This window comes from Notolepis coatsorum (genome assembly GCF_963971535.1).
Source record: "Notolepis coatsorum genome assembly, chromosome: 2".
NCBI lineage: Eukaryota > Metazoa > Chordata > Actinopteri > Aulopiformes > Paralepididae > Notolepis > Notolepis coatsorum.
In genome coordinates this window covers 148,572,200-148,597,638 of record NC_140166.1, presented here as the reverse complement: position 1 = coordinate 148,597,638, position 25,439 = coordinate 148,572,200, and the positions used below count along the sequence as shown (strand labels likewise).

Below are 25,439 nucleotides of genomic sequence, written 5' to 3'. Positions count from 1 at the left end.
CATCGCCTCCACGCAATAAGTCAAAATGCTTGCTATCTGCAAACAGCTCCACTGTCTGTTTTGGCTGTGTTGCTCTTCTAGAAAAATAATCCTTTCAGGGTTGCCTATTGAAATACTGTACACTTTCCTACTGTACACTTTCCTGATTAATTGAAATGGGGGACCCTGATGTAAACAAGACGAAAGTCTTTCTCTGGTCTGCATCCCCTTAACAATTGTGTGTATTGAGCTGTACTGTATTGTACCCATTCTGCAATCTGTTAATAAAGTTTTCAATCAATCAATCAATCACACCTCCAGTACAGAAACATTGTTTGAGTTTGCGTGTCAGGTAGACCATTGATTGACAGTCGAGTCTGCCAATTACATCACATCGCTTGCACTCCGGTGCTGCAGCTGGACCCATTGCCCACCTCTGCTGTTGATAACGCTAGCCAAGTTATTATACACACAGATACACAGTGGGCCAGTGACTTTGGTGTAGGGGTGTAACAATGCATCGATCCTAAGGGGGAAATTCAACTGCATCGATTTGAAAATGTTAGAATAGATTATCGCAATTTTTATGTGTACACGTTATGTTATTGTCATGTCCGTTACAGCCAACACACCGACATACGCTACTGCATCAACGTTATGATTAACAAAGCAAGGCATTCGTTTTGTTGCATTAACGTTATATTACTATTGCTATCGATAAATCTAGGTGTTCTAAAATCTATTGCTATTGGTAAGAGAGACTATAATAAGTTGGTGTCTCGGAAAACGAGAGCCCTGATCGCGGAGTTTCAGGAAGTAAACAAGAAAAATGAGAGCTTCCGATTGGTCATTTGCTTTATTTCCCATGAAACCAGTCACTTCACTCTACTGTGATTGGACCGTTGGCTTGAGTGCAATGTGGGACTTATAGTTTTTTAACGATCTCGCAGCGGAGGAAAAAAAAGACGAGAGAGGCTATAATCTGTATTCGCACAGCGTGCGCGTAATTGATTTTTACCGTTCGCATACAAATATTTTTAGGGGCCTGCTTATGAACTACACGTCTACACGCCACACGGCGGGCAGCCCTCTAAGTGTCATGCGCCAAAGGTAAAAACAGACCGCCCCTGGCGGGCGGCAGGCTTTAGTTTCGGTCCCTGAATGTAACAGTACCCCCCCCCCCCCACCTCCAATGTACAGCCCCACCCAACCTCACCCCACCTACCCAACCTCCTCCAATGTACAGTTTCTATGTCAAATGTAGGTCAGTATTCCAATGTACAGTGTGTCCCCCCCCCCCTCCAATGTACAGCCCCACCCCACCTACCCAACCTCCCCCAATGCACAGTTTCTATGTCAAATGTATATACACTCTTTTTCTGGATTTTTTTTTAGTATCACAAACAGTACTGTATTTGAAAATCTGGTATGTCATAAATGTATAGATGTAGCAGTACTGTCTATCTGTATGTCGTGTGTGTCATATGATGAATTGAAAATGGAGGACACTGATGGAAACAAGACGAAAGTCTTTCTCAGGTCTGCATCCTCTTAACAATTGTATGTATTGAGCTGTACTGTACTGTACCCATTCTGCAATAAACTTTTCAATCAATCAATCAATCAATGTTTTATTCTGCATATTACCAGCCGCTTGCAGTGGTTTCCCCCCCACCTCCAATGTACAGCCCCACCCAACCCCACCCCACCTACCCAACCTCCTCCAATGTACAGTTTCTATGTCAAATGTATATACACTCTTTTTCTGGACACTTTTTGTATCACAAACAGTACTGTATTTGCAAATCTGGTATGTCATAAATGTATAGATGTAGCAGTACTGTCTATCTGTATGTCGTGTGTGTCATATGATGAATTGAAAATGGGGGACCCTGATGTAAACAAGACGAAAGTCTTTCTCTGGTCTGCATCCCCTTAACAATTGTATGCATTGAGCTGTACTGTACTGTACCCATTCTGCAATCTGTTAATAAACTTTTCAATCAATCAATCAATCAATCAATCAATCAACCAGGCTGTCAGGCTGGGCCTTAGCTGCAGACGCCATCATTGTACCCTAATGCTGCTGCATTGTTTCTGTCTTTATTACCTAACAGGCTGAACATAAATACACCACTAGTTTCACTTAAAGATGAACATGAATATCTTTGTCTGGAAAAATACAACAAAACGCAGAGTCGTAGCTGTTATGGTGATGTTATTACCCCTCCTGCTGGTAATATGTAGGAACTGTCATCTAGGTTTGAAGACTACCGGATGGTGCGTCTTCGTATATATGGCCCTGACGCGTGTAGCTTATTGCCAGCGGAAGAGTGCAAGAATGCTTCCGCATTCGTCACCGCACGCCAGTACGGTAATGCGCCTTTCCTTTCGCCCCGCTCAGACAATTGCATGTAGTACATTGCAACACAACGCAGCATTTCCGCGTACATTGCAACGAATCACTTGGAGTTTGAAAGTGATATCAGAAGAAACTACTCAACCTCGGCTGTCTTTAACTATGAGTGAACACAACACATTGTAACGTTAACGCAGCTGTCAACTGTACTTTACTATGGAATACATGTATATTATCGCGACGCGTCGTCACAGACTAAACAGTGTTCTGGATTTTCCTACAATGGATTATTGATTGTAAATTGAACCCTTGCACTGAAGAACCATTATGAATCTGTGTTAGAAAATGTTTTGGATCTAAATCACTTGGAGTTTGAAAGTGATATCAGAAGAAACTATTCAACCTCGGCTGTCTTTAACTATGAGTGAACACAACACTCTAACTTACCATGTTTAGATAATGAAGTACTCAACCTCTACTGTATTTAACTATGAGTGAACACAACACTCTAACTTACCATGTTTAGATAATAAAGTACTCAACCTCTACTTGTCTACTGTCTGACTGAACACAACACTCTAACTTACCATGTTTAGATAATGAAGTACTCAACCTCTACTGTATTTAACTATGAGTGAACACAGCACTCTAACTTACCATGTTTAGATAATAAAGTATAACCTCTACTGTCTTTAACTATGAAGGAATTACAACCTTTATTTAATGGTTAATATTTTGATAAAAGGTAATTTACTATATTTGTATGGCATTTACACTTAAAGTAGAAAAACAAAAGTAATCTGTAAAATAATAGTGAATAGCGTGTTAATATGTGTCGAACCAAGCGGGGATCTCATGCGCATGCGCGTGCGGGCATCCCGCGAGCACGCCGGTGCACCTGGGCGAAGGAAAAGGAAATGCGCATTACCGTACTGGCGTGCGGTGACGAATGCGGAAGCATTCTTGCACTCTTCCGCTGGTAATAAGCTACACACGGCCCTGACGCGTGATTACCAAACCTAGCCGCATTTCTGGCAGACGCTCTCTGATTGGCCGACGGCAGTTTCTACACTGGTTAAGCTTAGGCTAGGCACTCTTCGAAGTTGGTTAAGGTTAGAGTTTGTCTTAGAGCGTGACGGCAAGTTCTTTCGACGGTTAAGCTTAGGCACTCTTTCGAAGTTGGTTTGATTGATTGATTGATTGAAAACTTTATTAACAGATTGCAGAATGGGTACAATACAGTACAGCTCAATACACACAATTGTTAAGGGGATGCAGACCAGAGAAAGACTTTCGTCTTGTTTACATCAGGGTCCCCCATTTTCAATTCATCAGGACATATATGACATACATGACATACAGATAGACAGTATTGCTACATCTATACATTTATGACATACCAGATTTGCAAATACAGTACTGTTTGTGATACAAAAAGAGTCCAGAAAAGAGTATATACATTTGACGTAAAAACTGTACATTGGGGGAGGGGGCTGTACATTGCAGGTGGTTTGGTGGGTGGGGGGGGGGGGGGGGCGGGGTTGGGCAAGTTTCAAGTTTCTTTAATAGTTGTCATACAGAAGTACAGAATACTTTTATACAAAATGCTTCTTACTGTTACGCTCCAGAGACTGTGCTAGACAAGATAAGTATGAAATAAAATAGTATAGCATGTAAATTAGAAGTAAAAAATTAGGTCACAGTGTTCAGTATAGACATATGTACAATGTTCGATGCAGAATAGAAGTAACTGAGTTACCATATAATATACAATATACTATGCAGTGTACTAATATACAATACTATATAGTGCAAAGCAGAAATGGGATGAGGTACAATTTAGGTACAATTTACAGTAAGGTGTACGAGTTGTAGTGCAAATCCTTTATCAATAAATATAAAGTGTGTTTAGGTGATCTAAAGTGTGGAGAGTGGGTGCTGCAGTGTGTGGGGGGGGGACACTGTACAACTGTACAAGCAAAACTGTACATTGGAATATTGACAACCATACATGGTAATTTACTGTACATTGGAGCGGGTTGGGTTAGGACATTTACATGGGCCAGTTTCGAATTGCAGTCTCCCGTAGGTGTTCTTTGAGAGTGTTTTTGAAAGTGGGTAGTGATTCACATTCCTTTACAGCTTTGGGTAGGGCGTTCCACATTGATGTGGCATAATTGCGAAACGTGTTTAGTCCCTTGTTTGAGCCGAATCTGGGTTTAACATGATTTGTGGAGCTCCCTCTGGTGTTGTGATTGTGGTATTCACTGTATTTTGACATGTACATGGGTACCTTGGTCGCGTAGTGTATCTTGTAGACCAGGCCCATTGCAAGTTGCTGTACTCTGTCGTCTACTCTAAGCCATCCTAGGTTGTCAAAGTGGGCAGGGGTGAGGTCACGGTGGGTTCTAGGAGTAAGGTCAAGCAGTAGTCTGACCAGTTTGTTTTGAGATGTTTGTAATTTTGTTTTTAGCGCCTTTGAGGTGCTTTGGTACCATGAGGTGCAAGCATAGTCGTAGTACCCTTGTATGAGTGCTCCTGCCACTCATGTCTTCAGGGTGTTCTTGTTTACCAGAGAGGAGATCCGGTACAAGAATCAAGTTCGTTGGTTGACTTTTTTTATTACATTGGATGCCATTTTGTCACAGGAAAGATTAGCCTCTAGGATGGAGCCCAGGTAGGTAATTTCATCTTTCCTTGTGACAATATTGTCACCCACTGTAACTGCGAAGCCGTCGGTCTTGCTGAGTTTGTTATTTGAACCGAAGAGAATGGACTCTGTTTTGCCCATGTGTAATGGTAGTTTGTTATCAGCGAGATTAAGGTTAAGGTTAGAGTTTTTATCTTAGAGCATGGCGATAGAACGCCAGGTAGTTTGCAGGCTGTTCGACGTGGAAATGGGCAAAGACACAGCTCGTCGCGCGATTGGTCAAACATGTCAGTGGCCAATCAGAGAGCGTCTGCCAGAAATGCGGCTATGTTTGGTAATCACGCAGCCCTGACGCGTGTATCCTTTCGGCAACTTGCTTTTCCTTCCGCGTTGCTCTGATTGGCCAGCGATCTACACTAGTTTCGCCCCTACGCCGGTAGCACGCATGCGCATTTAGTTTTTGCCCCCACACGCTCACACACGCAGGTTTTAATAATAATAATAATGCAGGTTTTGCCCCCACGCCGGTAGATAATAATAATACTTAGAATAATAATACTTAGACAAACGCACGCAATTGGCACAAGTGTAAATTATGCATTCGTCACTCAGTTTTAACATTGACGCACTTAGCTCAACTCGTTCGTCAGCTCGCTGTGGAGCCTATGGTCACAAGTTCAAATCACTCTTAGTTAAATAATTTTTAATAAATGTATCTTCTCTCTATATTAACGTAACTAGCTATTCATATCAATCGAAATAACGTTCATCTCTCTATATTAACGTAACTAGCTATTCATATCAATTGAAATAACGTATTGTATTGTTTTCATCTCTATATTAACGTGATTCCATCAACACTGTGGCTGAATAATGAAGCCCAAAGTCGCGTCACGCGCAAGAGCATATTACCTATGTGTTGATGGAACCACGTTAATATAGAGAGATGAAAACAATACAATACGTTATTTCAATTGATATGAATAGCTAGTTACGTTAATATAGAGAGATGAACGTTATTTCGATTGATATGAATAGCTAGTTATGTTAATATAGAGAGATGATAAATTAATTAAATGTAAAAAGAAAAAAATAATAATTGAACTAAGAGTGATTTGAACTTGTGACCATAGGCTCCACAGCGAGCTGACGAACGAGTTGAGCTAAGTGCGTCGATGTTAAAACTGAGTGACTAATGCATAATTTACACTGCGTGTGTGCGAGGGCTCTCGCATTATTATTATTATTATCTACCGGCAAAACCTGCGTGTGTGCGAGGGCTCTCGCATTATTATTATTATTATCTACCGGCAAAACCTGCGTGTGTGCGAGGGCTCTCGCATTATTATTATTATGGGCATTATCGCGGGTCATGCGCATGCGCGCTCATACCGGCGTAGGGGCAAAACTAGCGTAGATCGCTGGCCAATCAGAGCAACGCAGAAGGAAAAGCAAGTTGCCGAAAGGATACACGCGGCCCTGACTGGTAGAAGGCTTAGCGCGAGCTAGAGGCTAGCAGCTGGATGTATTACTGAGAGCATAACAATAAAGTAATCTACTGAAACATGGTGATCAGAAGTGGTCTAGCTTAACACGCTAGAAAGTAAAGTAATTATGGCTGCTTTCAGAAATATCCCCGCTCCGGAGGGCATGCAGATGTCCGGAGATTCTTGCAAAAACTGGGAAATGTTCCGAGCCGAGTTTGAGGACTTTTCGCTAGCAACAGGTCTGACAGAGAAATCCGCAGAGATACAAGCCGCCACGCTGATAAGAATAATGGGCAGTGAGCAGGGACCGAAACTAGAGAGCGCCACCCGCCATTTGCGCTCAGTTTTTACATTTGGCGCCTCCCACTGAGAGATCTGACCGCCGTGTGGCGGGCAATCAAATAGTCATGTGAAAACCGAAAATCATGATCCAATTCTTTAGCGGAGTTCTGAGTTCTCACTCGCTGTCTCAGCACACTGAGACCGCGCACTGCTGCTGCTGCTCCTACCCCTCCCCACCTGTTTCTGTATGCCTGCATGTAAACAGAGGCTATTGCCTCCGACAGTCACCGTGACATTAGTCTAGTCAGTGTGGGACCTTCGTGAGATAACGTTAGCTACCGTTACAAAATGACCCAGTCAACTATTCACTTAGTTTAATACATGAGGCATTGTGTAATGTTATCCAGCCGGCTAGCTACGGATAGCTTCCGACATCAACAACTGCTGCAGCAATAGTCCAGTGCATAATACCTCCGTTGGCTAGGTAGCTCACTAGTCACTACGAAATGTCGCAGTAAACTAAATAGTTCACTGAGGCGTTGTCCCAACGCCATCCAGCAGTAGCTACAGATAGCTCCTGACATCAATGTCCTACAACAACACCATGCGTATTCGAGTCCCTGGCTTACATCGCATGAGTGAGGGCTGCTGAATAGGGTCCAGCTGTAGCTCAGGAGAATCCTTTTGCATGCTGAATGTAGCGTTTAGGGTCCAGCTTAGGGCTGGGCGATATGACGATATTATATAAATATCGGGTACAGTTCATTAACGATACACTTTTTAAACGTATCGTGGATATCGTGATGTTTTGCCCAAGAGGATTGTGTCGCGTCAATCTGGTCCACACGTTGAAACTTTTGAACAGCGCCGCCCCACACACACACTACTGCATCAAAGTTACTACTTATGATAACAAAGGCATTCGTTTTGTGGCATTAACGTTATATAGTTACACGTTCAATAACATCAGCGTATTTACATAGCAACGTCCGAGGTCGACCTAGATATAGCAAGCATTAGTCGTTCATATCTCAGCCCGTGCTGACTCAGTTGTGCCCATTCTGCGGTCTGTTAATAAAGTTTTCAATCAGACAGATGTATGGAAAGGCTTTTATTATAACATCCGTTGCAGTAAAATCATTATGCCTCCAGTCGTTTAGTCATCCTGCGGAGCTAAAAGCTAAACGTCGGCCGCAGGGAGCTACCGCTACCATTGTTGTTGTCATTGAGCTCTCCAATGGCGGAAGTAAAAGATTAATACGCGCTTGCCGATTGGTGCTAAGAACAGCAGGGCGGGTGCAAGCGGTGTGACGTAATTGGCAGACTCGACTGTCAATCAAAATGATTCTGTTTGCCGTCTGAATGAATGAAAATGTTATTAACAGATTGCAGCATGGGTACAATACAGTACAGCTCAATACAACAACAGTGGACTGGAGGATGCGGACCAGAGAAAGACTTTCGTCTTGTTTACATCAGGGTCCCCCATTTTCAATTCATCATATTTCATATCTAAATCATATAATATCTCATTGCTAAATATATGCAATATATAATCTAATAATCCAATAATCTAAATCTAATATATAATATAAAAATGCTAAATGCATGGGTATTTTATTTTGTCTTTAATGTTAGCTTGCAAACTCAAATACTGTCTTGGTAAGCCTCATAATGAATTGTTTGGGGAAAAAAAGAAAAACATTGTGATGCGTATCGTGTATCGCCGAAAGGTCAGAAAATATCGTGATATCATATTTAGGCCGTATCGCCCAGCCCTAGTCCAGCTGCAGCGCCGGAGAATCCTTGCTGGAGCTGGAGGCCACTCGAGTATACACACAGACAGTGGAGCTGTTTGCAGACAGCGAGGTGGCGATGTCTCGCAGATAACACAATCACAAGTATGATTATATAATATATATATTTTATAAAAAAAAATTTTTTATATAAAATAATAAAAAAAAAAATTTTATCAAAAAAAAAGTTGGCAGGTAAGAAATATGCTTGGCGGGTAGATTCTTCCCATCTACCCGCCACTGGCCGGTGAGTCAAAAAGTTAATTTCGCTCCCTGGCAGTGAGTGTCGCCATATTTACATGCACTTATATTGCATTTATATTTACACTGACTGCTGACCAGAAAAAGGACCCAGCTGCCATTCTGGACGCTTTGGAGGACTATTTTAAGCCCGCGAAAAACGTTATATACAAGAGGTACATTTTCGGCTGCTGCAAGCAGGAGACAGACGAGCCGATTGGCGGTTTCATCACCCGGCTGCGAGAGAGAGCGGCTACGTGCGAGTACCGTGGGCTACGGGATGAGATGCTACGGGACCGGCTCGTATTGGGCATTTCAAGTGAAGGAACCAGACGCAGGTTGCTCCGGGAACAGGACTTGACATTGCCAGTAGCTGGAAATATGTCGCCTGGCTGAGGTGACTGAGAAACGTCTGAGGACGATAGACGGAATACAAATGGACACAATAAATGCAACGGACAAGCAGCGGCGATACAGAGCTCAGGAGAGCTCCACAACGAGACATGAGGTGACAAATTTGCTCATTGACTGTAAATACTGTGGTATTAATCACAAGAGAGGCAGAGATCAGTGCCCAGCATATGGCAAAGCATGCAGGTCCTGTGGTGTTGCAAATCATTTAGCAAAGGTATGCCAGGCAGGGGGCAAAATAAGTAGAGTAAAAAAAGTGCATATCGTAGTTGAGCTTATAGGACTAGATATTACAATCCCTTAGATAATCAGCACTTTTTTGAATGGGGTAGTGGTAAAAGCTTCATTGGGGTCTTCAGGTGGGCACCCTCCTTCATTGGTGTTTCGTTGACAGGCCCACGACACCTCCGAAGGGCTCAACGGCAACACCTGGCGTCCCAGGTGTGCCCCCCTCTGCTTTTACCCCTTGATGGTCATTTTGCAGCCCAGTTGGGGTCCTTTCTCTTAATCCATAGCCATCTGCTGCTTCGTTCGGCAGCCTCTGACAGTGTTTTGACAGCTTGTCGGAACGCCTGTCCTCGCACTCCCATCCCCTTAACACTTTCTATGCCACTCACAAGTTTTCTCGGAATTATTAATATCTCGTTGAAAGCCACTCACGAGATTTCTCTGATTTAATTTTTAATTTTTTGCGATCTGAAATCATATTGCATCACGCAAGCCTACCCTAGTCTACCCGAGCACCGCCGGCGATCAGATGTGGAAAAAAGCGCCCCCTATCGTCTCCCAGATGACATAAGGGATTTTGGAATGGACTCAATGAAAATGGATGGGGAAAAAAATCCTGTACTCCACATTTTCCAGTCCACTGATGCAGCCGGGGTTATCCGAGTTCATTCTGGATCCTCTGAGCCCCGCGGAATCATGTGTACTACTGTATCACGTTGGATCTATACACTTATCGATTTTTTCGAATGGTGATCAGGAATTGGAATATACCAGTTGGATACCATCTGATGTCAGGTAAGGAATCTATGTTATCAGTGTTAGGATAATCAAACTAATTTTGATGAAGATATAAGCTGTTTTGTGAAATGGGCTCTATCGGTTTTACTGTAAAAATCCAAGAGGAAATGAACACAGCGATTATCCGTGCGCGGCTCGAATGTGCGTGCGTGCGTGCACGTATAATATTGATCATCTAGCGTTTATTTGAAAACGATTCATAAATAGGCCGACAAATATCAACGTTCTGGAATATTCCAGTAAAAGGCGATTATCACAGAATGGGCTGTTTTTCACCTGAAAACGGGTGCTTTTCAAAATGCTATCAAACGGAAGTGAAGCGATAAAAAACCAATCTGCCTTGACAACATTGACTGGAAAATGATTCTTTCATAAGCGAGGGGCAGATTAGACACATAGCCATAATTTAAAACATAGATTAGGCGATATTAACGTTCACATTGGCGCCGATGGTGGCATTCAAGCACTAAATCGTGCGCCCCCTGGTGGCACTGAAAGTGTTAAGGGATTACTATATATACACATACATATTGTTGGCCTTTAGGCCATTTTTGCCACTGTTTCCCCAAGGGAACTTTATACTGTGTTGGCCCTTGCCAACACTTGTGTTTTACCTATATTACTTGTTTGTTCTCCCCTTACCCTGTTTGTTAATTGTTTGTGGGTTGTTTTTCCCTTCTTTATATATATATTGCATGTGGAGGTTTGAATCCCTGCCACAGATAATAAATATCATTTACCTTTTGAAAGCGCATTTGTGTTGTTTCCTACCTGCCCGGGACTGTGCTTTAAAAGCATCTACTGAGAGGGGCTGTTTTTTGTTCATGTGCAGCCTGCTCCAGTTTCTATTCTGTGGTCATCGGACTTTTTTTTTTTTTTTTTTTTTTCTTTTTCCCCCTCCATTTTCCTCCGATTTTCTCCCATCCCAATGTTAGTCGTATGCCAATTCCCAGTCCCTTCCTGGTCGCTGCGCACTTACCCCCACAGTCAGATCATCTGGAAGAGTGGAGGCTACCGCGTGCTTCCTCCGACACACGTCCAGCCAATCACCGCTTCTTTTCACCCGGCAGCGCGGATTCTCATTGAGAGGGCGTAGCGTGTGGGAGGACCACACTATCCCCCTCAAGTCCAATCCGCGCTTAGCAGGCGCCCCGACCGAACTGTAGGAGTCGCTGTTTACAACGACCCGGACCCACCCCGCCAGCTTCTCCCACCCTCTAATACAGCCAATTGTATTAGTGCAGACGGCCAGCCAAGCTGGTGACAACCCCGGAGCTGTGAGCTGGATTCGAACAGGCGAATCCAGCTCACAGCTCCGGGGCTGGTGACGAACGCAATCTCCGCTCGGCCACCTAACCGCCTGGTCATCGGACCTTTGTACATGACAATCACTATGAGATTTAGTAGTAAAACTACATGCAGTATCTGAAGAAAACTAGAATGCTAGTTATGTCAACTATAAAAACACAGCTAAACTGTATCTCAGCACAGCATCAAATAGTGTATTTTTCACATTAGTAGCTAGGCTTTTTTTTCATACCTGCAGACAATTGTAATGGGAAATATTAAAGGACTAAACGATGAGCCGTTTACAAATCATTCTGAGTCATTATTAATAATAATAGGAACGTTTATTTCACTGTGGCCACAATGAAAGGACAGTTTACAGTCGGAGACAACATGTTAACACAGTAGCGTCTGGCCATAGACTGACCAAGAGTTCTGTTCAGACGTATGTTAAATACACAGTTGTCAGACGTAACATAATATCAGATATGATGATGAGAATGGCCCAGTTAGGAGAATCAACCTTGGCTAGGCGGTGATGTTCCCAACTGGAATGATAAACAGTCTTGCTAACAGAGAAAAATACTTAAGGGACAGTATGTGTCTGCCACATCTGAGCACATTATATAGCTGATCTAATGACACCAGTCAAGCTGTCTAATGACATGATAATATATTCCACGACACAATGTTTCAGCCATAGATAGATGGTCCCTCTTGCGTGTGCCCTTCCTAGTCACATATTTGTCCCTTTTCTTGCAAATGATGCACAAGACTGGAAGTACAGGTCCGACAGAAGCTGGTAAGCCTGTCCTGGATCGAAGTTTCTTCAGAGGACTTTCACTTGTAAGTTATGGCTCTGGCTCTGCTTCCACATCTTGAGCTGCAGAACACAGCCCGTTTCGCAGCTCCATCCAAGCGTTTTTTTGTCAATAAAAACGCCTATAGCAAGTAGCGTGAACCAGCATCCCCGGGAACATTGGCAAACTTGATCTCTAAACAATGTTTGTATGCATCTGCAATGATACGATTCTCTCCTGGCAACTTAAGCCACCACTCGACGGAGTTTCCTATCTATCCCACCGTGTCTGTGTAAAATCTTGTACACTTTCTTTCTGAACGGACGTGAGATGCATATAACATTGTTTCTAAACCTTTTTGCAAACTTTAGAAGGTGTTTTTTCTCCATTTTCGTCGTCTTCTGTACTCGTTGATGAGTACTGCCTTTCAGTTGCTTCCATTACTACTGTTTACACAAATCTCTTGTTGTCTGTAACTTGGCAACAAGGAGAGCTGCTATTGGTCTAGCGATTGCGTCAGATAAAACTCTGCGGTGACCAAATATCCGTTCGCGAGGAAAGATCTAGTCCCGACTTTACGAAAATGATTGCGCAAACTGTGCTATTTTGTCAATGGAGAACTTTTTGTTCCTAAATCTACACCAATCGAACTTTCACCCAGAGTGAAAATTGTGTAATTCGCAGAGGTGGGAACGAGAATCGTTTTCTAGCCACTTCTCAGCCTTCACCATACGGCCTATCATGTATTAAACTAAAGTCAATCGTTTAATGTGCCATTTTGTTTAATGATTCAGTGATGTTGAAAGAAGAGCTATCGAGGCTCTGCACTTGGAGCGAGTGAGAGCCTGAGGATTGTGTCGACAAGACGGGGTCCGTGAGGGGAGGGGGAGGGGCAATGCCCCAGCACCGTGTGTGTGGAGTAGGGTATATCTGCAGAGCCGCAGAGCCACGGCTTGTACTGTGTGTGAGCCCTCACACACAGTACAAGCCGGGGCTCTGCAGATATATGCTATTGTGTGTGTGCGTGTGTCAACAAGGAGAGAAGCTGTAGGAGAGAACTGCGAGATCTACTTGAAATCAGCCCGCGATCTACCTGTCGATCGCGGTCGATGGTTTGGCACCACTGCTGTACGCTATCCTTGAGAACCCCTGCCACCCCCTCCATGATGAGCTGACCGCAATGCGGTCCATGTTTAACCACAGACTTATCGGGTTTCCCATTAATGACCTAGACTGTGGCGGCCCGCCACCGTCTAATTAGTCCCGCCACAGTTGTATAATGAACCAAAAAAAATAATCTAAATGTTTATTTTTAATTTTTTTTACTATTTTTTTAAATATTTAAAGTTTGCCAATATAGTAAGGGAAATATATGAAAATTTGCAAACTAAATCCTTACCAATCAATTTCTTCACTAATGTGTTTGTAAAGGTGTGTAGTAAGATGTATTAAAAAGTTGAAGTTCAAATCCTGTATGTTTTTTCGTAACAACTGCTCAAAGTTGAGGTACCGAATACCGATTTTCGAAAAATCTAAAATGTTCTGTTTGGCCTTGGGTAACTTGTGAGGGGTCAAACTAGGGGTTTTCATGATTCTGAGTTGATTGCAATCATGTATTTTTCACTAAAATCATTCCTTGGTTGAAAAAAGGCCATGCCCACTCTTATATTTAAATTCGAAAGTAGCTTTATTTGTAGTTACAAGTGCTGATCACTTCAGGAGTCAATCTCTGAGTCTTCTCCAGACTCACCACCATCATGACCACAATTCTTGCATGAAATTCCTTTACAGACTCCACATGCTGAGATGCACTTAACGCCATTCCTCTTGCAGCTGCACCGCCGGTTGCTGCAATCTCTGTTACAGTTGCAGCTTGTGAATTGCAGTAGCTCCTCAGGAGCCATGGGGTCTAGTGTTGGGACTGGCTCATAGCCATGTACACCTAATGTCCATCCATAGTCACTGGGGTTCAGAGACATACTCTGCAGAAGGATCCAGTCCTGGGTTTGTAGGTAGGCACGGAGAGAATGCTGTGCAGCTGCACCCTCTGTTGGAGGTAGAGTTTCTGGTTTGATCAGCCCTGCCGCTGCCTTCCGTGAGAACATGTTGTGTCGAATTTCACCCAAAGCAAAGCAGTCATCTGTAGCAGTGGCCAATGCCTCTCTCACAATCGAAGTGTCAGCATGTCACACTGCTCCACTGTGATGTTATGTTTTCTGAATGTTGAAGAGAGGAGGTGGATTAGCTCACTCTTGTTATTGGTGTTGTCCAGGAACTTTGCTCTTGGTGTCCAGTGTATCATATCCGGTCAAATGTGGAGATCACAGGCAGCATGACTTCTTAGTGCGCCGGATGTGGTCATGATCTTTTGGTGATTGGCTGTAGCCATCAAAGACCACAATGATCTTCTGAGAGCGGCGGCCAAGACACTGTACGTAGCTCAAGTAACTGTTGGCAATCTCCTGACCTTGTTCCCACTTTACCATGTAGAGAAGCCATCCGCCATCAACTATAAGAGTAGAGCAGGATTGGTTAGTGAGGTTAAGCGGATCAGTTAACTCCTTCAGGCTAGTCTTGGAAAGCCTTGTTCGCCTTGTTCATTTTCTGATATTTATTGCTGAAGAGGGACAATGGGAAGGGAGTCAGCTCATACTCCAAGCTTGTCTCAACTGTCATATCCCGTTGGGCAAAAATGATCAGTCGGTTGAACAACTTGAGTGAGTCAATGTGTATCTTCTTCTCGTTGATCTTGGGAATCTTTCTGAGTGATGACAGGGCTTGTACCTTTGATTTCACTTCCATGGTCGATGTCACTGACTGTCCATTAAGCTTGATCTGCATCTCTCTCCCTATTTCTGCTGCTCTCTCATTATTGACGGGGTCATCTCCTGTGCTCCTGAAAGACACTTAAAGCTCCTTGTCTCAATGGGGGTCGAATGGGTTGTTCTCCTCAAACCATTGGAGGGCAAGTTCAATTGCTTCAGCATCTCTCTTAATCTGTGTTTTGCCAAGGTCTCTGTGGAGCGGAGCATGTTTCTTGACACTTTCCTCCATGCGCTGGTTGACATTGGAGAAGTGACAAGTGACTGAGGGTGAGCAGCACCCAGCATCACTGTCTCATCCTCTCTCTGCTCAGTCCACCTTCTGACTTGGCTGCCTTCATCAATGTCTGCTCGATACAGATGTCACACCAGGTGCCGGACCAATCATGGCTGGAGTAACGGATGACGTGGTTTCCATGGGCAGTGAAACTTTCTAATGTCTCCTTGTAAGCAGGCAAAGTTTCGAGTTGCTTCATGAGTTGACAGTACAGCCGTGAACCCTTGGCATATTGATGATGTCCTGCAGCCGCAAAGATGTCCAGCATCCTGCTAACAATGCAGCACAGGTGGCCGTTGTGATCTGCAAGCCACTCAGTTCTGATGAAGACATTGATCACATCTACCATGTAGTGATACTGCACCCAGAGAGCAGGCGTTCTTCCTCCTTCAGCAAGTCTTTTGAAGGTTTCTTCAAACGGCTGTTCAAACAGTGCCACTACTGGATCTGTGTGTCTGGCTCCCATCTTCCCATCAGCTACCTTCTCCATGAAAGTCCTCATTTCACCAAGTTCCTCCTCGGTGAAGGCATGTTTCATGATGTGCTGATAAGATGGCTGCATCGATGAGGAGGTGAGCAGGGATTGCCTTGTCAAAACATCCTCCATCCAGGATGTGGTTGGCTGTCGTATTTCCTGGATAGATCAGCTGGATCAGCTCCAGTAGTCCAGAATCCTCCATGATGTTTCCAATGGATCCAAGGTAGGACTTCAGCAGGTGAAATCCACCCAACCTCGGAATGATAGGTAGATTTGTCTGTTTTATGATGTCCACAGCCTTCAGCCAGATCGGAAGATCGAATGTCACTATAGTGACTCTGTCTGCAGAGAGCCGCGTGCACTTTTTGAGAGTGGTGAAGATGGTGTTGAGGTCATTAGGGTCACCTTCAATGATTGGGAGGAAGTTGTGTGCGCTGCTTGACATCATCTGCATGGATACTCTTCATCCAGCCATTCCAGTTGGAGTGTGGGAACTCACAGGAAAGGTGGGCGTGGGCGTTTTTCCACAAAGGAATGATTTTAGTGAAAAATAAATGATTGCAATCAACTCAAGAATCATGAAAACCCCTAGTTTGACCCCTCACAAGTTACCCAAGGCCAAACTGAACATTTTAGATTTTTCGAAAAATCTCTATTCGGTACCTCAACTTTGAGCAGTTGTTACGAAAAAACATACAGGATTTGAACTTCAACTTTTTAATACATCTTACTACACACCTTTACAAACACATTAGTGAAGAAATTGATTGGTAAGGATTTAGTTTGCAGATCGGTCAAATATCTGATAAAATGCCCTTACTAAATAGGGATGTATCAGTAGTATTGGCAGTGGTAGTAGTCGTAATAGTAATCCACTATATTTTTTTATTTTCTAAAAAATAAACCAGTTCAACACAGGTAACCACTTTTGCTTCATTTCTTTGATGGCTCAAATGTATGCTCTAGTCCAGTGGTTCCCAAACCTCTCCTCGAGACACCCCAGCCGTTCCATGTATTTGTTAAATTCCACCACCAGCACACCTGATTCAAGTAATAAAGGGCTAGTTAAGTTGAATCAGGTGTGCTGGTGGTGGAATTTAACAAATACATTGAACGGCTGGGGTGTTTCGAGGAGAGGATTGGGAAGCACTGCTCTAGCCGATTTTGTGTTTTGAGCACAAAGTTCATCATAGATCTAGCCTCTTTATTTTGCTCTCAAAGTGGACCAGATTGATGTATTTAACTTTAAAATGTACAAAAAAAAAAAAAGTTCCAGGGGGGCATCAGGCTCCACAACCAGGCAGGGCCAGGACGGGCTAACTGCCGTGGTCTGGAGGAGCTGATTTGTGGACTGTAACTAATTAATATCATGATTAGACTCTTTACATTTTTTATTCATCACTTTTAGCTCTATTTTGCCCTATTTTAGCTCTTCTTTTTAGCTCTTTCTTAGCCCTACGTATTTGTCCATCTTAAATAGTTTTTAACACGTACTAAAATAATTGTATGTTATGTATTAACTGTTTTTAAATGGCTGTTGATGCTGTGATGGACACCTGAATCTCCCCCTCTGGGATAAATAAAGGTTTTCAATCAATTGTGAATGATTAATGAATGATTTTATTAGTGTATACCTAGTAGTGTAGATCTAGTAGTGTAGCCTATAGTATAGTGTAGTAGACCTAGTAGTGTGGAGTGACCAGTAGAGTATAGGCTACTCAACTGTATTGTGCTTGAGGCAGAAGATGCTTGAGGCGTGGGTTAGGGTTAGAGCACTTGTTGTGACGCACCCGGTGGCTGTCGGGAAAGTGAACTCCCAAGTAACAGCCCACTGAAGAGCAGTGACGTTAAAGTGTGTTAAAGCCAAAGTAAAAAAATGTGTGTTGAAAACAGAATAACGAGATAGATTAGCGGAGAGCCCGCATGAAAAGGAGGTGTGTAATGAGCACATATAAGGACAAGGATAACTTTTATTGATCCCTCACCGGGAAATTCAAGTGACATACACATACAGCTCATCGTCTCATTAAACAATCATTCACAATCGTTACATTTTTACAGTAACAACGGCACAACATAAATTCAAACGGGCATGTACATTTGTTGACACATGTCGACTACAGTATGTCTGAGACACCGTATGCGATTGTCGGCTGCAGCAACACCGGGTTGTGTCGCGGAGAGCGCGGGACGCTTGATTTATGAACGCCTATTATTGTTTACGCTCCGTGAAGCACTGTTGTGATGTTGCTCTGCTGCTTATAGCTATCGGTGGATCCCTAGTAGAATGCAGCGTGTTGGAATAACAGCGCTTCTTGAGAAGCCTTCTTCTCAGGCAAGTCTCTGTTCTAAAAGAGTGAGTGATGAGGAATGAGGGCATCTCATCTGTGTGGGGTAGTGCAGGGACTCTGTTCTAAATGGGTGAGTGATGAGGAATGAGGGCCGTCTCATCTGTGTGAGGTAGTGCAGGGTCTCTGTTCTAAATGGGTGAGTGATGAGGAATGAGGGCCGTCTCATCTGTGTGAGGTAGTGCAGGGTCTCTGTTCTAAAAGAATGAGTGATGAGGAATGAGGGCATCTCATCTGTGTGGGGTAGTTAGGGTTAGGGTACACTGTGTAGGAGGTCATAGTGCAGGGACTCTGGGGACCATGAGGTCATGTGTGTTATTCATGTCATGGGAGGAGAAGCTATGGGTGTAGCCTCTCTCTCTCCACTGTGTTTATCAGGACTCCTTCATTCATCAGAGCTGTTGTTTTTACGCTGTATTATTAACCTACTATGCTTCCATTAGTCCCCCACTATCCATGCCTATTGTGAGTTCTGATCAGATCAGAGTCGGACTACCGTCTTGATTTTGTTTTCTTTTCAAGTTGATAATTTGTTAAATTATATGTTCAGCCTACAGCATACTATGAGGTCTAATGTTGACTGAGAGACCGCTATTGTGCTCTTGTTGTAATCACTCATTACTTTTTTAATGTGTTTTTATTATGTTTTAAATGCAGCTAAACAAAATTAGTTTTTCTCTCATCTTCTGTCTAGGTAGCCTCTGGTTCTGAAGCTGGGATCCTGAGGAGCAGTAGACGTTCTGTTCTGCGTGTTGCTGTAGTAGTACGTAGCGAGCTAGCTGTAGCAGGGACCATGGCACTGTCCTACAAGAAGGACCTGGACAAGTACAAGGAGATTGACGAGGATGAGATCCTTAACCAGTTGTGTGCAAAGGAGCTCAAACAGCTGGAGACGGCCCTGGAGGAGATGGACCCTGAGGTAAAGGCTCGGTACAGCTGCCTGGCACAGGTTTTTTGGGTCTTGTGATATGATTTCAACTTTTCAACTCATGACTGTATTACTATAAATCGATCCACAGGTAGCTTGCTAAATCCAACAGCTTGTCCGAGCAGAAAGACTCACACAATATGAAGGCTTTGTAACCCTAAGGTTTATAGCAGGCAGCTATCAGTGCAAGTTCAAGTTTCTTTAATAGTTGTCATACAGAAGTACAGAATACTTTTATACAAAATGCTTCTTACTGTTACGCTCCAGAGACTGTGTTAGACAAGTGTTTCCCTAGATTTGTTTTCAGACAACCATCAGTGTCGCCACAGACTAGGGATGTCATGATTTGAGATTTTGATGATACGATTATTGTCTGAGGAAATATCAGTCTCACAGTTTTCACAATTTATGTTTAAAATAATATTTAGAAGATATTGAGATATAGAAATATTATATATATATATACTGTGTATATATATAGCCCATTATATAAATACAAATCTATCTTCCTTTTGAACAAAATAGATAGATCTCTGTTTCTGCATCAGGATTGTTGAAGATAATGTCAAAAAGAGTAGCCTATAAGAGATTTACACGTGCCGCCCTGTTTCTATCCTTACATCCATCTCGAAAGTCATGGAAAAAATTGTATACGAACAGATCGAAAAGTACCTTGCGGAAAAAAATCTAATCTACGAATTCCAATCTGGCTTCAGAACATCCCACTCCACTGACACATGCCTTCTCTATTTGAACGACCACATCAAACAAGAGGTGGACGCGGGCAAATACTGCGGCATGGTCATGCTGGACTTACAAAAGGCCTTCGACACTGTCAATCACACCATTCTGATTGACAAGCTAAAAGCAATTGGTTTTGATAGTCTATCAGTGAGCTTGATACAATCCTACCTGGAGGGGAGAGAACAGATGGTGGAGGTAAACGGTACCCTATCCCCCCCCCTCACAGTGAGCTGTGGTGTTCCACAAGGAAGCATAATAGGACCGCTACTATTCCTAATTTATGCAAATGACATGTCGTCAGCTTGTGACTGCAACTTGTTCCTGTTTGCGGACGACTCAGCCCTGCTGGTCTCTGACAAGAACAAGTTACAGGTTGAAAAAGCCCTCAGCTCGGAACTAGGCAAAATCTGCATATGGCTCGCCGACAACAAATTACACATGGGCAAAACAGAGTCCATTCTCTTCGGTTCAAATAACAAACTCAGCAAGACCGACTGCTTCTCGGTTACAGTGGGTGACAATATTGTCACAAGGAAAGATGAAATTACCTACCTGGGTTCCATCCTAGAGGCTAATCTTTCCTGTGACAAAATGGCATCCAATGTAATAAAAAAAAGTCAACCAACGAACTCGATTCTTGTACCGGATCTCCTCTCTGGTAAACAAGAATACCCTGAAGACTCTGGCAGGAGCACTCATTCAAGGGTACTACGACTATGCTTGCACCTCATGGTACCAAAGCACCTCAAAGGCACTAAAAAACAAATTACAAACATCTCAAAACAAGCTAGTCAGATTACTGCTTGACCTGACTCCTAGAACCCACCTCACCCCTGCCCACTTTGACAACCTAGGATGGCTTAGAGTAGACGACAGAGTACAGCAACTTGCAATGGGCCTGGTCTACAAGATACACTATGCGACCAAGGTACCCATGTACATGTCAAAATACTTCCCAAAGGTCAGTGAATACCACGATCACAACACCAGAGGGAGCTCCACAAATCATGTTAAACCCAGATTCGGCTCAAACAAGGGACTAAACACGTTTCGCAATTATGCCACATCAATGTGGAACGCCCTACCCAAAGCTGTAAAGGAATGTGAATCACTACCCACTTTAAAAAACACTCTCAAAGAACACCTACGGGAGACTGCAATTCGAAACTGGCCCCTACAAATGTCCTAACCCAGTTGTACAGTAAATGACCAAGTATGGCTTTGTCAGTATTCCAATGTACAGTGTACAGTGTCCCCCCCTACCCAATCCCCCCCCCCCACCTCCAATGTACAGCCCCCACCCACCCAACCTCCCCCAATGTACAGTTTCTACGTCAAATGTATATACACAGGGCTGTACAGTGCGACATATATCGCACGTGCTACAGCAACATCCGTCTGTGCGATGAATGGATTTACTTCAGTAGCACTGGTGCGATAGGCATTCGGTTCATATAGATACTCTTATTTTGAAAATCCTGTCGCGGGTCTCATTTCTGCCCAAGCACAGCTTCAGCTATAATAACTATGCTCCGACAGCTAGCAACGTTCAGTTCGTTTCGATACTCTTATTTTGAAAATCCTGTGTGTCGTGACTCATATCCGCTCGGCTCAGCTCACAACACAGCAGGACTCGTCTCAGTAGCAGCAGTAGCGTCTGGAACGCGGACATTGAAACAGAGCAGCCAAGGATAGTGTTTTCGCGACCCAAAACAAATCCCTGCTGTTTTATTCCGCAACGGGTCAAATGCATATAACATGCTTTGCAATCCTCGCCATTCCTTTATGACCACGTCGTGTTAAAGTCCGAAATTAACGTACGTTAGCATAAGCTAACAACAAGCTGTTCAGAGCCATATAGAGAGAACAGCAGACGGGCAGAGTGAGGAGGAGGAGGGGGGGGGCAGACATTCTCCCTTCTCTGTGTGTGTGCGTTTGGAAAGATCAGATGAAGTCGGACGTGTATATTATATTGATAGAAAATATACTGAGGGTGGACAGATAATGTTGATATTTAAACATAAAAAATACAATACATAATAAATGTATTCATGATCATGCAACATAAAACGGTTGCGTGTTGTGAGTTCCAAAACATTTAACTTAAAGTTTAATGCTCAATATATCAAAACGTGGCACTTTACAGTGAACAGGAGGTCTATGTGTATTAAAAACAATAGATTGTTTTTCCTTTAAAAGTCTGGAAGAGGTCAAAAATAAAAATGTCAAATGATATTTCCGTTGCCTTTTTTGAGTTGATCTAAATGTTACAGATGGTGTTAACTCTTTCAGTGCCACGCCTGGTTTTCCGTTTTACCGCTTGAATGCCACCATCGGCGCCAATGTTAACGTTAATATCGCCTAATCTATGTTTTAAATTATGGCTATGTGTCTAATCTGCCCATCGCATTATCAAAGACTATTTTCCAGTCAGTGCTGTGAAGACAGATTGTTTTTTTATCGCGTCGTTTCCGTTTCAGAGCAGTTAGAAAAGCCCCCGTTTTGATATAAAAAACAGCTAATTCTGGAGCATTCTATGAAAATCGTCTTTTAGTGGAATATTCCACAACGTTGATATTCATCTGCCTTTTTATGAATCGTTTTCAAATAAACGCTAGATGATCAATATTATACGTGCACGCAAGCACATTACGGCCGCGCACTGATAATCGCTCCGTTGATTTCCTCACAGACTTTTACAGTGAAACCGAAAGAAGACATTTCACAAAACAGCTTATAACTTCATCAAACTTACTCCGATTATCCTACCACTGATAACATAGAGTCCTTACCTGACATCAGATGGTATCCAACTGGTATATTCCAATTCCTGATCACCATTCGAAAAAATCGATACGTGTATGGATCCAACGCGACACAGTAGATCTCCATGATCCGCGGAGATCTGAGGCTCCAGAATGAACTGTGGTAACCCCGGCTGGATCAGTGAACTGGAAAATGTGGAGTACCGGATTTTTTTTTTCCCCATTCATTTTCATTGAGTCCATTCCAAAATCACTTATGTCATCTGGGAGACGACAGGGGGCGCTTTTTTCCACAGTTATCACCGGCGCAGCTCGGCTATACTCGGGTAGGCTCGGGTGATGCAATAATTTTTCAGATGGCAAAAAAAAAAAAAAATAATAATTCCGAGAAATCTCGTGAGTGGCACGCAACCACCTATAAAAAAACACGAGAAATCTCGTGAGTGGCACTGAAAGAGTTAAATGGGCTTATATTATGATATCGTCTCATATCGATTGCAGGCACCTGCATCGTATCATATCGTGGTATATATCAGCAAATATCGTATTGTTGTCCAAAGAATCTATATCGTATCGTGATGAAACTGGTGATTCCCACTGTAACTGAGGGGTACAATTCCCTGACTGTATTGAGAGTATGGTATCATTAAACCACTACTAGTTATGTACTTTAATTACTGGCCATACGGTACATGGTATATCTGGTGAACACCCACATAAGAATACGGCAATGACAAAGAAAGTTCTAGTTAGAGGTATTTATTATTAGAGCAGCAACGGTAGGTTACAGATTGAGAATTATGATTGCGCTTGTAAGGCAAAGAACACTTAAGTAGGTCAAGAGCGTAAGTCCATGAGAATAGTAAGATGGGTATAACTGACGCCACCTGTAGCATAAGAATTACATAAGGCACACTCGTAGTCAGCTGGAGACACTAGGGGGTTCCCTCCGGTTGTAAGCCAGCAGGGTAGAGGAATGTTCGGGAGCAAAGTCTGGATCAACGCGGAATAACGAGGCTCCAGATACAGGAGCCAGTGCAATACTCCCTTGGTCCGTAGACAAAGCAACAGCTATACTCCAGTATGCACGACAGCATGGATGAAAGCTAGCCAGCCTCTGTGGTCCTAGAGGCGGGCTCGATGGTGCTCCTCACAGGGTAGATCCCACACAGCAGTGGGGTAGACGGTTCTCTGCTCCAGCAGCCACAGTACCAAAGCAATATAATCCAGCCGGAAAAGGCTCTGCATTCGCCGGTGTAGGTTCTCCGGTGTACATATCCAACGGTTCTCGTCTAGGACTCCTCGGGTGGTGGCGCGAGTTTAGGCCGCCCAGCCTGGATAAGTGCACTAGCTAGAGGTACGACGAACCGGTGGTAATGATGGTCACGGAGAACGGTAGCCGCACGATACACTATAAATAATAGACTATTACTTCACAATAGAATAAGTCGAACTCGACGATACAGCGTTAAACTCTGACACTTTAGCTATCTATTCGCACGCGGTTCTCTAGGCTCTATTCAGGGGCAAAGAGGCCCACTTCACGGCACGTTGTATCGTGGTGAAGGCTTCAACTTTTAGGATAAGACTACTGCTGTATCCAGGGGCGTAGCTGGGGGGGGGTAGCTTAGGATGATTCCAAGGGCCCAGCACTGGGGGGGGGCCCAAAAAAAAAACCTGCGACGTATTTATACGTAAGGTGAATAATCTAGTGCCAACCTCAGTTCTGTCTCGTATTACTGCGCAAACCTGGACATGTTGAGACATGCCTTGGCGGTGGCTTTGAACTTGCCATTGGGGGTATGGCCGTTGGCGCCTAGGGGTCGCTGTCCAATAGGAGAACGAATATTATGGTCTGGCTTGTACCTAGGTAAAGGGATATTCCGTGTATATATACAAAGAATATACAAGGGATATCAGACTATATACAAATATTATACAAGGTATCTCAAGTAATAAATATATATATTCGGTTTAATCTGACCCTTTGTAACAGCCGCCTCCTAATTAGTCCGCACCTAATTAGATAAGCAGAGACAGATTAACCGTCTTGTCTACTACTCAATGTCCGTTGTGGGGAGTAGGGCAATTCACAAAGTCAGTGGGTCATGGTCGTCATCAAGGGAGTCAGGGAGCCTTGGCAACTCTATCAGCCTCGCCACGGGTCGGGTGTATGTCCGTCCCTGGACGAGAACTTCTGCCGCTCTGACCTTTCCGTCGGCACCAGTGATCACTTTGCTTACGCGGCCGGCCGGCCACATAGCTCGGGGTAGTGACTGGTCTATGATCATGACGACTGTGCCCTCCGTCAAGTTGTCTCTATCTTTTACCCATTTCTGGCGGGTCTGTAGAGACGGTAGATAGTGGAGGAGGAAACTGTTCCAAAACTTGTCAGCCAATACTTGACTGTACCTCCACATTCTTCGGCCGTTCGCTTCCTCAGGTCTGTACACCGTCTGTGGGAGCGCGGGGTCCAGCCGCCCCATCAAGAGAGTGTTGGGGGTGACTGGGTCGACATCTGCTACATCACTTGAGACGTAACCGAGGGGCTTTGAGTTCAATACTCCCTCGATCTCTGTGAGGACTGTCGTGAGGACTTCTTCAGCCACGGTCTGGGCCCCAAGCACGGCGTACAGGGCTGTCTTTATTGAACGTACTTCTCGTTCCCAGGTTCCCCCGAAGTGAGGGGCGTTCGGGGGGTTAAACTGGAAGTCAATCTGAGAGGGAGCAAGGTGGGTCTTAAGTTCTGGGCCCATAGCT

General features: G+C 43.7%; 1 protein-coding gene across 1 annotated transcript in view; it reads left to right on the top strand.

Moving 5' to 3' along the window:
• Window positions 1–25,439, top strand: part of LOC311224037 (uncharacterized protein) — a 61,014-nt gene that overhangs the window by 5,033 nt on the left and 30,542 nt on the right. Inside the window, exon 2 of the mRNA XM_084308839.1 lies at window positions 18,937–19,161. Coding sequence (XP_084164965.1) covers window positions 19,036–19,161 — 126 coding nt within the window. The 5' untranslated portion in view covers window positions 18,937–19,035. The remainder of the gene's footprint in view (window positions 1–18,936; window positions 19,162–25,439) is intronic.